This window comes from Columba livia, chromosome 5, assembly GCF_036013475.1.
Source record: "Columba livia isolate bColLiv1 breed racing homer chromosome 5, bColLiv1.pat.W.v2, whole genome shotgun sequence".
Lineage (NCBI taxonomy): Eukaryota > Metazoa > Chordata > Aves > Columbiformes > Columbidae > Columba > Columba livia.
This window is the reverse complement of record NC_088606.1, coordinates 18,061,705-18,075,450: the sequence shown is the minus strand read 5'-3', so window position 1 is coordinate 18,075,450 and position 13,746 is coordinate 18,061,705. Positions and strand designations below refer to the sequence as shown.

Here is a 13,746-nt window from a genome sequence, read left to right as displayed (position 1 = left end):
CAGATTTTCAGAGGTACAGAAGAAAAGGTACAGAAGAAATAGAAACCCAGTGCACAAACAAGACACAAGAGAAGGAACGGAGCCTGCATCTGCTGCTTCACATGAGCTCTATATGGCAGAGATAAGTCATCGTACTTCTGTGCATTCATCTCTCTCATCAATGAGCCTCTTGAGGTGGAAAACCATATTCCTGGAAAGAGATTCTAGTTCTTCTGGGGCCATATCTGGGACCTCCAGCCACTGCAAGTCAAAGACATTCTCCTGGTTGTGAGTCACCTAGGAACAGCAACAAAAAAAAATAAATTCTTTCCACTGGTTGATGTGTAAATTTGTTTGCTCCTTCCCTCAGGATGTTCTACTGACGAGCTAAAAAATGATCACATCTCGCCGAAAACAGGTTGTAAATAACAAACACAACTACCTCTAACTTTAACATTACCCAGCAACTTCTGGCATGTATATGTTTTTATAATTATTAAGGCTGATTTTTAAAAATTATTAGATACATATTATGACCCATAGCACTTGTGCTTGCCTATTAGAAGTATGCAAGTATCTCACCGCAATCACTGAGGTCACCCCAGGGATTTGAAGAGACTGACTCTGAGCCGTTAGGCTGGTGTCTCACTGAGAGGTAGCCCTGCTTTCAATGAACTTGCAATTTGCAGGTGATACAGCTGGGAGGAGCTGCCTTTAGCAGAAGGGTCTCCAGTCACTGCTTGCAGTGTGCCTTTCAACCCCTACCTTACACAAGCTGAACTCCTATGAATCATTTAACAGAAATGTCAGGCAAGTCTCTCAAGTTCAGTTAAAGACCGTTCCTGCCTTTCTCAAAACCATATGCTTAGTTGATCGTGATTTTTTTTTTAAGTAGAACTTTTTTTTAAAATGTTAAGAAAAAAGTTCCTGTCTTAGACTTCCACTATTTGTTCCCCAAATCTGAGTGTCCCAGTCTTGCTACACCTGCACCCACTGACACCCAGCCAAAGCCAGTGCCTGTTCCTGGTGAGGGTCACCCAGCAGTGGCCGTTTCCACGTGGCTCTCCTTTGGGTCCCCAAAACAATCTGGCTCCTAACACCTACGACATGCACTTCCTTTTACAGAAATCTTACAAGTCCAAGATTTCTCATCTTTGGGTCAAACCCATCTTTAAAAATGTTGTATGCCCCATTTCATCTGCAGAGCACACTCTTCAAGATTGTCTGAGCTCAAAGGCCACTGTCCAAGCAAGCCCGCGGGGACCTTGTGCCTTACCTACGGCAGGACCCCGGAACTAAGTGCTTACAGCACTGCTGCAAGGGCACTGCCACTCCTAAGCCATATACGCTTTTTGGAAACATTACACGTGTATCCTTACTACAATTCCTTCTACATAGCCTATAACTGGCAAGCAAGGCATTCACTACTGCGTCTCTTCAAACCATCACCGAGCCAAGTAATGTTCCAAGCACTAACCTTTTTAATGTCATAATTTCATTGCAATAATCTATTCGATCTTTTTTTTTGGTGGTCCATTAGGAAATTTCAAGCATTAACATTTTATAGCAAAAAAATGCTGTCAATTCAAGGAAGGAAGAGATAAGAAGTAAAACAGACAATACTGAGAGTCCCACCTCCTGAATGTGTGACACAATGGCAGCTTGGGTTTCAATATCCAGTTGTTTTATTCTTTCAATAAACTCTTCTTTTCTTTCACACTGTTAAAAGAAAACACACCCTGAAACAGGGCTACATATCCTAAAACTTGCTGCACTATTTTTTATTTAAATAGTTAAAAATCCCCACATTGCTAATGACAAAATGTTGAAGATCTACACTTTGTCACACTAGAAGGCATAACACTTCATTGCTCCATAGAGAGCATGAATTAAATTATTTAAACTTTTTACAGTCAGGAGAATTAAGGCTAAGCTAAATGGCTGCTTTTGCTCTTTAAAAACAAGTTCAACACGCAGTGGGATCAAGAGGTCGAGCAACAGCCAGAGGAAATCATCACAGCTTCATTAATGGAGCTGCACCGATGTAAACATATATTTAACCTGTCTGCTTTGCTGTTTGCATTTTGCTTGGTTTTGGCAATGAACAGAGATGCATCACTTTAGCTGTTATTCACACCACTGCATGATGTTGCTTGTTGGACTAAATCAACATGTGCTTTAGATAAAAAATGGGGTTATAAAACATTCTAGATAAAAATGAGTGACATTTCAGACAAACTGATTTTAGTAAATCTTTTACTTAAGGCTTTAAAAGAGGCAGACATCTGCTATCTGTATACCCGTGTTTGTACAATAACTTTATTGCCTTCTTGTAACAACTGTGCATTGTACAGAAGTCAAGCATTACTTAAAAGCTTTTTAAAAACTCATTTACAATGTTCTTTTGGGGCCTGGTTCCACTGGGAAGAACCTCAAACCCATAAATAGGGACCGAGGATGCAGAGCAGCTTGCCAAGTCAGACCCTTATTCTTTGTGCTGCAATGCAATGCTGAGACAGTTCAGAGCAGCCATATGAAGACAGCTTTACCCTGACATAATCAACTTGACATAGCTGAGCAGGGTAAGTGTCCTAAGGCACAACAAAAACACCAGACAGACCTACAAACAAGGTCAATTATAAGCAAAGGCTGGCCTGCAACCCGCCTATTGTTTACCACCACAGAGGGCTGCTGGGCAGAACACTGATTTCTTTATCCAGTAACTGTTGTGCATTTCTGGGGAGTTTATCATGTATGCTGCCTGGCTATTTATTTTAACAAATGCCACATAAAAATCCCCACATGAATACACAAAGTATCTGTTCACTTTGGATTTTCTACATGTAATATTCAACCAAATGATTACGCAAATAAAATCAGGATTCATCAAATGATGTTTAGCCTGTTAGCTTATCTATTTGGCCTTAATATTTACTGTTAAAACTCCTGCGTATTTTAGAACAGTAAGAAAATAAACCAACCTAATCTTGATATCAAGAACACTGTTCAAAGCTTCTCTCTTCCCACTTTGTTATCAAAGTGGACTACTGCTTTGTTAGAGTACATGTCCTATGGCTCATTAAGCATTGGCAACAAATTGAGGCTACTGCTACCACAAAGTGTGCTTCCTTTCCTTGAGCTGTCTTTCCCTCTGCATTTCTTTAATTCACCTATTGTGTCTCTTCTCACAATTCTAGTTCACAAGCTTTCTTGAGCTGGAGATTTGTTCCTTTAGCACTGATCTTTGGGTGGATTTTCTCAGTCCACAAAAACCAAGCAACTAACAACAAAAACACCCCAAAAAGCCCAAAACACAGATAAAAAAAAAAATTATTTTTCAAGCTTTTAAAGAATGTTCACCTGCACAGCACAGCCCAGAACCAACAACAGCAGCTTCTTAATTTCATCCATACTTTTACCTAGAGAGGAAAGAAGGGAATCAGTACATATGTACAACATAAATTAAGTACTTGCAAGTCATCCTCTCCAAAATATCCTCCTGAAAAGATAAATAAGACCATTGAACAAGTGCCTGGAAAATATATATGCACCCATTATTATGTTACCATACTTTCCACATAATAATACAGTTCTTATGGATTAAACACCCAAACCCATCAAGACTAACTCAATGTGCTATCCTCACTGATATTTTCTGAGGCTTTTCTGGTCAATGCAGAAGAACAACAACAGCAACAAAATCCTTCAAATGGTGCAGCACATATGCCCAATGCTTGTCGTTTGTGTTGTGACTAATGAAGGCGGGAAAGACACATTAAACCACCACCCAAACCAACAACAAAAAACCAAATCAAACCAACCCAAAAACCAGCAACCAAAACCAGACAAACAGAAACCAAAGCAAAGGAAGGTTACTCTCAAAGAGAGAACTTGTCCTAAATTCTCTGTCTGTAAAATAGTTGCCACTCAGACTTCCCAAAGCTGAATGTCATTCTGCACACATAAATTCTCTCCAAGAGATGTTTTAGCAACTAATTTCTGCCCCTGTTCTGCATCAAAGCCTGTTCACACTTTGAAGTGCAAACCCCATGAGCTAAGAGTGGCATAAAACAAAGGTGCAGGTAACCATATGCTCGGGGAGGAGGCACAGGCAGGTTGTTACTGCAGGGGATCCTGCTGCGACCAACAGCCCTGCCCGTCGCCTCCCAAGGTCAGGAGAGAGAAATGTGCACAGGGGAACCAGTGTGGCCGTCAGCCAACTCCACATCTTGTTCCAACAAAATTAATGTGGGTATTGCTGGGTGATAAAGACAATTACATCTATCAAAGACAGACAAAGGGGGATGGAAGGCAAGGAGCTTCAAAGAGGAAATGAAAAGTCACTATGGAGTTAGGTTCAGGAAAAGCTTCTCCACGCTGGGGAAAGAGAAGGAGAGACAGGCCACGTATAGTTTTCTCTAATCCCTATACACCTGCATGCTTCCTGACACAGCGTGTAACTGTGGGCTAAACGCTTTAATTTTCTACCCCGCCTTACTCAGGTGTTCAATTGCTCCTATCACTAACTAGACAGATAATTTCTGAGTGCAACTGTGTTCCTCCACCACCACCATGCTCTTGTGAGGCGGCGCTGGCAGAAAGCAAGATGCATGTGCAGGACCCGAGGCTGGGAACCTGGAGTTAAACTGACTCACCAGTTCAGCCGCTGCAGCCCCGCAGATGCACAAAGACACACCGGCCTAAATTACCACGAGGTTACCTACACCTTGGGAACCCTGCAAGCCAGTGTGGCCATGTGCAGGCTGCCTAGGAAGTAATTTGTTTTCTGATCATCTGATTTTAGGGCACACAAATTCTGTAAGCCAGTTTTTAAATGTGTCTTACTTGTTAAACAACTTTTCAACAACTTTAAGGAATGTTGATCTTTGAAGAGTTTTAAGAATACCCTACAGAAATTACCAGTATACTATACTAGAATCCAATATTCAAGTCTCACATTGTTAATCAATAAGATTTTGCAAGCAGGAATTCTTGTCTTCTGCATAGACAGACATATCTAAAATGTGCTACTTCACACTTCACCCTGTAAATACAATATTGTTCTTTTCCCTGCAGATTATGAAAAACTGTTTTTGACAGACTTACAATCTTTCTTACTCTTCTCCCCCATCTAAGCGTACACACGGCTTGCCCTTTTCTGAAAAATTACTATTTAATATACAAACAGCATTTAAGTCTGTGAAAGTCTGATTGTTCTGTATGATTCTGAACAACACAACGCTAAATGTAGACAGCATCTCAAAAAAACCACAAACAACCCTGAGCAACAAGAAGAAGAAAAGATCTAGTACTTCATGAACCATTCCTTTGAGGGTACTATTTATACTAGCCCAAGGAGATATTTGGTTTAGCCAGAAGACATTTTTTCACGAAACTTTAGTTCTCATTAGAATTGCAGCATTGGGTTTCATTCTGCATCAGCTTCAGAGAAGATACAGGCCAGACATTAAATGCAGAGCATGTCTGTGGGACATGAGGACAAGTTGCTAAGTTCTGGAAAGCAAGTGATTTGTCACTCATTCTCCCAGAATTAGTCAGGGCAGAACATCATCTCCATGAGAGGCTGAAGGTGTAGCCACCAGGCTACTTGCTCCCATCACACCAGCCAAGTGCTCTAACTCTTGTATGCTCTGGGTATCTCCATCTGTTGATCATAAATTCCAATCTGTGCACTATGGCATCACAGCTGATGGTGAACCTAGTGGCTTGAGATCACTAAAATTAGAAAACTTCATGGTTATTTTCCAACAGAGAGAGCACCTATACCATTCTAAACACTGGAGAGCTACTTAACCTACTCAAGCCACACTCGACCTCTCTGCACCAAAGGCAGGATGCTTTGCTGTTCTCTCCAATAGATAGCAGATGGGCATCAGTGATGCTGCATGAACTTGTGAGGTGAAACACCTTCAGCTATTACTGCAGAGTAACTTCGCAAGGTCAACCCTGTTCTCCCACCAAGGGCTGATCTTGCCTGGAATTACCAGTGCAAGACCTTACCCCCACTTAGGAAGAGAAGCTGAGGAAGACACAGCAATCCCTTTCAGCAGGGAAGGCCAGGCCAGAGTTCATAGAATAGAGTGCAAAATTAAAATACTTGAGGTAATGATGAGATTATAAATTTGCTACTGATTTAAAGATAACATTTGGCAGTCCATTCTTCCCACTGGCAACTTTCACAGAAAACTTAGCTGTCAGGATTTTTCCAAGATTTCCTTTTTAATAAATTATTTTACACTTGCAGACATGCTATGCACATATCATGAAAATAAGATTGTACCACCCACCAGAAGCACTTTTAAGGTTGAAAGGTCTACTTAGCAGATCTACTCTACCAGCCACACAAGTGTTTCAGAAAACTATGAGTGCCCGTTTTGGAGAGTTAACACTTCTCTCAATTCCTTGGGCTTTCATTCAGAAGTTGTCTCCTATGGGGTGGAGACAGCTTGTTGGCATTAAAGCACTGCAAGGTCACTCATAGAATAACATTATTCACATAAGGCACTTAGAAGAAATAGGGTATGAGTATGTAAAAACCTCTCTGCCAATCTAAAGTGCTTTAGAGACAGTTTTCAGTTAAACCTTGGAATGAGCCAGGAAGAGATTAATTACCCCTCTCCTCTTTCATCTCACCCACAGAAGAGCTGAGATAGCACACACTTAAGTGGAGTGCCCAAGGTTACTACCTGAATCAGAAGCACATCTAAGATTATTACACAGCACAGCAGCCCGGTTCTACACTCAGGACAGTTCCTTTATTCTGTAACGCATGTTAAACAAAAGCAAGTGATCTTTATCCCCAATTCAATCATGCCTCCTGAACACCAAAGACTCTGCGATGTTTTTGAAAAGCAGGAATGTGCAGGCTTCCCCTGCTGGCTCATTGGAATACAAGAGTCCTTCCTAGACAGCTAGGAAGAAACTCTGCTGGGTCCACTCAGGCTTATTAGCTGACCTCACCAAGACAGTGTCCTCCTACGACTAGGGTGCAAATGCTTAGGTCTGGGGCATCTCCTGGCAGACAGGTCCCCACAAGCTGAAATGAAGGGACAGGATTTGAACTAGCACTTAACCAGAAAGGTGACAATTAAGAAAAATCACCCCTCTTTTCTTTTACATGTTTTTGAAAATTCCAGGGCAGCTGCTCTCAGGCCACATGCTTGTGCCTGCAAGGGAAGCAGCCACCTGGGGGGGTTTGCAGAAAGACCATCTGCTCCCAACCATGAGAGAAGGCCAGCAGCTTTTCTGGAAAATAAAGGGAGGGAAAGCCCGAACACCACCTGTGCATCCTGGGAGCCTCCCTGTGCCAGAGCGCAGAGACCCCTCTGAGCTCCCAGGGGATGGAGGGTGGGAAACAGATGGCAGGACTCGGGGAGAGGGCAGGCAGAGGGATTAGGCGACATAACAACAACAACAAAAAAGGAGGATCACAGTACAGACAGAATACAGACAATGAAAAAAAATGAGAGGGGGTAGGAAAGATATAGAAAACAGAAACGAGGGATGCCAAGCACATGAAATCTTGTACTTGCACTGCTTCTTTCTGCACATTTTTACCTTGATGCTCCTCCAGCGGAGGGGAGGGAGCACCTGGAGTGCTACACGCGGCAGCCGGTGGATGTGCCAAGAAGGGTGAAACACGAAGTGCCATTTTCCCCAACTGTAGCAACATCCTGAGCAAGAAACGCTTCAATACTAAATTTACGCTATTGAGGCAGCACTTTGCTATTAGCTTTATGTTTTATGAAGCTTTTATCCGGAGGATCGTGAAACAAAATGAGGAAGGAAACAAGACACGAAAAAATACCCCAGTGAGAGTAGACATTTTATTATTTTAATGAAAAACATTTTCTATAGACACTTATTAGCAGGGACTTTGGGCTCTCATTCACAAACTGAACATGTAATTTCAAAAGGGGATCTAAATAGTAAAGTGTTTTTTTTAAGAGATAGAAATAAGTCTACATCAGGCAAACAAATCCTCATTTCCATTCTTGGTCTGAATAAAGTTAAAATCTCACCTCCCCAAATTAGCTATGATTATTTGAAAGGATTAATTGCTGTCAGTTCCCAAGTACACTCACTAGCTATGTTAAGTATATATAGAAACTAAGAAACTAAACTTCTCTAAATAGAGGACTAGTACTGTATACTGACATTCCCTGTGTGGGCACATGAGTGGTCATTTATAAGGCAAGCTAAAACCAGAGGTAATTATAAAAGGTGATTACAGTGATGTGTATAGATGATAAATATGCTGGTGATTCTCATATTGAGCACAGGGGGATTTGTGGTGCAGTAATGAATTGAAAAAGCTGTTCTGCAAGAAAAAAAACGGAGGAAGACAAAAACAGACTGGAAAATGAATGGTAGTAGCTGTCTACTGTACAGTGCAGTCAACAGAATAAATCCTGCAATGTCAGTTGCATCATTCTGCAAGTTGGACTCCTGAGAAAACTTTTAAATCCTTTAAACTTTCAAGTTTCAGCTCCCTACATTCTAGAAAACAGTCAAAGCCTCTGTTTTCGTAAAAATTCTCAGCTTTAGAGCTGTTCAGTTTATAATTTAACACATGTAACACCACTTTTGGCTAAGCGTTGGAGAAGAAAAAGTAAAATTTGTAGATAGTAGAACAGACAGCTCTAAAAACACGCATAGGAAAACATCATATGGGCTTGTTACATGAAATAAATCACTAAAATTGTTATACGGTGAATCATTTTGACTGATCTAACAGCTCTCTGGTCTTGGACACGTAGAGTCAATACAATCACCAGGAGGCTTCCCAGCTCAAACACTGCATGTGTTCCAGGAATGTGATTGGCGGATCAATTTTTCTTCCTCATTCAGATAACTTATCTACAGGACAGGGAAGGCAAAACTGGGATTTTATCACTGCCCCTCAGATCCAGCTCAGCCATGCAGACTGGTCTCCAGCTCCTGCTGCTCCCCGCATTGCCCAGCTCCGTCTCTACAGATGTCTTCTCCAGGACTCTCCTCCTTCCCTTTCAGTATCTGTCCTGGATCACTGACACAGACAAAGAGGTTTCTCCTCTACCACTTCTGTCACTTTTAAACACTTCCTTCAAATAACCATCTCCAGTATCTCTGCTCCCCATACTGCTGTCGTTCCCAGCCTCCTCGCTTCTCTGTCAGCTTTCCCTGGGGTTCTCTGTACTCATGCCAGAAGCTCGTCTTCCCATGCTGATGACTGCCTTCTCCTCACATCTCTATTCAATAAACAGCCTTCCTTTAGCTCTCTCACTGACACAGAGAATCTCTCATTTCACTTGTTTTTCCCCTCCCATGTGCCCCTGCCTTCCTCTCGCTCGTCTCTGCAAGACATGCAGTAACAGAGACATCCACCTGACAGTCACCTGGTCATCGTTCACCCACGTTGCTCACCACAGCCTAGTCCTTCATCCAGCTTCTTGTACTGGTTGAATCTCAGAATGTAAAGGATTGGAAGGGACCTCGAAAGATCATCCAGTCCAATCCCCAGGCCGGAGCAGGAACACCTAGATGAGGCTACACAGGAAGGCATCCAGGCGGGTTTTGAATGTCTCCAGAGAAGGAGACTTCACAACCCCCCTGGGCAGCCTGTTCCAGTGTTCTGTCATCCTCACTGTGAAGAAATTCTTCTCACATTTAAATTGTACCTCCTGTGTCCCAGTTTATACCCATTGCTCCTTGTCCTATCATTGGCTGTCACCAAGAAAAGCCTGGCTCCATCCTCCTGACACTCACCCTTCATATATTTATGAACATTAATGAGGTCGCCCCTCAGTCTCCTCTTTTCCAAGCTAAAGAGCCCCAGCTCCCTCAGCCTTTCCTCATAAGGGAGACACTCCATGCCCTTAATGATCTTTGTTGCCCTGCGCTGGACTCTCTCCAGCAGCTCCCTGTCCTTCTGGAACTGAGGGGCCCAGAACTGGCCACAATATTCCAGATGTGGTCTCACCCAGCCCTCAGCCAGGTTCCTCTTCCTGAAGGAAGTTCTAGTTCGCCACTTCTCTAACCATTTCTTCAGCACATCTTATCAGTGGCTGTCTACCTAAGGATAAATTAAGATGAGCTTCTCTTGAAATCCTGTCCCTCAGACAATCTCTTCCTTGAATACATTCTTTGAAGCAAGTATACCTCAAGTCTTTCTTCGTTCACCACCTTTCTCTGTAGTGTCTGAGCTGGGACTGATTCTCAAAACCATTATACAACATGGCTAAGTAAGAATGTCATTTTTATACACACATACCCCACAAATTTTAGACATCCAGAAACTACATTTTTCCATTCTTTATTATTTCTTCCCATGTTCTGAACAATGCCAACGACAAGTCAGCAATAGATAAATTTTAAAAGACCACATAAAAAAAAAAAAAAAAAAAAACAAAACGCCCCATTTTAAAAGATGTCAGAAAGAAGCAATATTTCTGGTTGCAATTAAAGGAGCTGAAACACAGAAAACACATGGCTGATCAGTACATTTCTTACAAGAGACACAACAGGTACTTTCTTCAAAGAAAGAAAGATCTATGGTGCTGACAAAAAACAGGTCAGTGATGGGAAATTATAGCTAAATACAGAACAGCTTTCAAGTGTGCAGCTTCCCCAGGAACCAGCTCTATGGTTACTGCATTATGAGCCTCCTGCCAGCTGTCACTCAGAAACGGCCATGACAAGAAGCCAGCCAGCCTTTTCCATTGACACCTAGCCAGCAGAGACACTTGCCTGGTTGGCCCAGACATCTCTATTGACTTACTCACTAGCATTCTCAACACCAGCAGCTCAGGCTCTGCCCACTGCCCCATGACTGAGAAAGGCAACAGCTCCTGTATTTCTATTCTCTCCTTTACCCCTAACAGTAGCCTGTACGGGAGAACTAGGACTGGCACTGTAGACTTTAATCTGCTTGCTGAAGAAGAGATGGCATACCCTCAGTTTGATTTTAATGCAAAAGTGCCAAGACTATGAGTTTCAGTGATCCAACATCTCTAAGTTAATATTCTTTTCTGATATAAACCCTTTCTTGTACATACACTACTGCTACTAAGAGCAGCAAAATAAAAGCTTCTACCAAGCTTTCTGTCATTTGTTCTGGAGATGCACATTACCATGTCATTCCCCATCACTGCTGAAAGGATTCATCCACTTTTCCTTCTTTAATAAAAATAAATATGTTGTCCTTGGCACTGAAGTGGGACTAAGGCAGAGATAGCATGGCCTTAAAAAAAAAAATGAAAACCACAGGAACAAAACTTCTCTTTTCAGAAATGTTGTTTTAAGAAGAAGTCAACTTTGGTTTTATGCTGAACAGCTTCATTTTGTCTCAAAGACACTGGACTCTGGACAGAAGCTCACTGGCTTCTAGGTCACTTTTGATGTAATACCTCATGTGACAGATGTCCTTGCCTAGACAACATGGCCAGACAGATGTTTTTTCTTTGTCCGTTCTCTTCCTCACTTTTTCCAACTTGTCATATATGTATTTTTCTCTCCGTCCTCACATATTTTTTTCCCAAAACTTCACTTGCAACAGTTCCTTCACACTTTAGGGCAACTCTGCAAGACTCTTCTGGTGTGTATATATTGCCACAAATGAACTGAATATTGTACAGGCACCCAGGACAGAAAATTGGGAGGAGAAACAATTCTCCTATGGCAGAGTGTTTCCTGAGTCACTTGCATCAAGGAGTGAAGAGACACGACTTTCAAGCAAACACTTGCTGTTCTGGCTTTGGCAAGAATTTACTATCACACATGCATGTGTATGATGTGCAAACATGCATATCAGATATTATATTTGTATGTAATGGTATGCAAATATAAGTATTACAAACTAGATACATTAAACTGTGAGACTCAGAGGTACTCAAATATTTGTAGTTTGGCTACAAGTATGAATAGTCTGTTTAACAGCATGTTTGTTATTTAAGAAAATTTTTAAAATTATAAATTTTATTTTGCGTTTCAGAGGGGTGGGAGTGGAGGGGAAGAACCCAACAAACTACTCACCAGAAAGAGGATCTTTGCCAATCATCAAAACATTTGGTAAATTCATTACAATCAGCTGCTGGAGGACCTCCTAAACAAAAGACAACAACAGGCAAAGTTCAGTGTGAAGGAATTCCAATCAATCACAACACAAAGAATACAGAGGTCCATTGATTACAAAGCTTTTAAGGTACTGGTAGGTCAGAGGTCACAAAAGGAAGCCCCATTTGAGAGAGAAATCACTATTTGAAGATGGCATCAGGTTGCACAGTTAACAAACACTAATTGCCTCTTTTAACAACGGCTAATATAGAACTTAAAGGGTCCCATGGCACTAATCGGGATAAATGCGTGGCCATGCCAGGCACACCCATCAGTCATGCCTTTACCCCAGGCATGACCTGTATTCATTTGATGTTCAAACAGCTGCTGTCATGTTCCAGGGCGTACAAACGCAGTGGGTTCATCAAAGGTACCTAAGCCATTCTCTGAAGTTTGAGTAATTCAAATAATTGGTCAAATTGTTTTGTGGGTCTGAGATTTTAATGATGGGCTGAGAAAGTGGCTGTGGGGGGAAAGCTACTGAACAGACATTTTGCACTGCTCAGACAAAGAGGAGTTAAAGTTCTGGATTTGTTTGCATTGTTTTTAATGGGGAGTAAAACAGATTTAAGTATATCATGAGCCTCATTTAAAGATCATTTTATTTTGGGGGACATAAGGGAAAGGAGGTTGCTTGACCATTGCCTGGTCAGCTTCGGTATTTAAATGTCAGCTGCCTGAAGCTACACTGAAATGACAGCATGGGCTTAAGGGACAGGAAAGGCTACAAGCCCTGGGGCAGGCAAAACACTCAAAGGCGGACAGATAAATACATTGGAAAGGGGACTCTGAATGGTAATATGTTCAGCCGTGCACGCCAGTAACACACGGAGCACAGGAATACAGTTGTTAGCTTCAACCTGCAGTTACCAGCACTCGCTTTTGATAATCCGAGAAAAAAACCCATTTTGCAGGCAAGTATTTATTTCACATAAAAAGCATAGGTAGAAAATGGTCGTGTGATTAAAGCACTATGCTGGTATTCAGGAAACAAAGGTTCATGCATACAACCCCACCAAATGTTTGGCAGGTGCCTTTTTCCCCCCCCCCCGCCCCGGGTTGTCTCCATTTCCCAGCCTACCTCTAAGGCCACCGGCACTGATACCCACAGAGCATTCCAAGCCAGGGGAAAAAGTCCTGTCCCAGCACAGAAACATTTCCTGAAACAATCACCCATTCACCCAAACACTTCCCCTCCAAGCTACCCCATTGTTATTTCTCCGCTTTCAAAATCACCATAGGAGAAAAATTAAGCCTGATTGAAAGCGGAAATATTTCAGTGAGCCTGCAGCATTTGATAAGTAACTAGAGTGGGTATTTTAAAAATATTTTCAGCATAACACATTTCACTTTTTTCTCTCATCCATACCCATAACATACTCCTCAGCATTCTCTCTTTTGAATAAAGTAGAAATCTCTCAGTGTCACAGTTGATGGGGTTTTTTATGTTGTTAAGGCGGCTCTACAGGCCTTTATGCAACATGAAGTTTGGCTAATGTGAACCAAGCATTCACTGAGTCATTAGCCAAATGAGCTTTATAGTTTGTGCATTTAAGACATTTTTTTAAAAGTCTGTTTGCACCTGTTACCAAAACAGGTGTAAACTCTATTGGCCTTAACAGCAAGTGGTTGGACTACAATATCTGCTATGAC

At 41.8% G+C, this 13,746-nt stretch overlaps 1 protein-coding gene across 6 annotated transcripts in view; it reads right to left on the bottom strand.

The window, feature by feature from the left end:
* The window catches only part of CCDC88C (coiled-coil domain containing 88C), a 99,573-nt gene that overhangs the window by 46,137 nt on the left and 39,690 nt on the right, over positions 1-13,746 (bottom strand). For all 6 annotated transcript variants that reach the window (XM_065063651.1, XM_065063653.1, XM_065063654.1 and 3 more), the window contains 4 exons: positions 12,013-12,082; positions 3,340-3,398; positions 1,615-1,698; positions 136-276 (listed from right to left, as the gene is read on the bottom strand). In XM_065063651.1, coding sequence (XP_064919723.1) covers positions 136-276; positions 1,615-1,698; positions 3,340-3,398; positions 12,013-12,082 — 354 coding nt within the window. The remainder of the gene's footprint in view (positions 1-135; positions 277-1,614; positions 1,699-3,339; positions 3,399-12,012; positions 12,083-13,746) is intronic.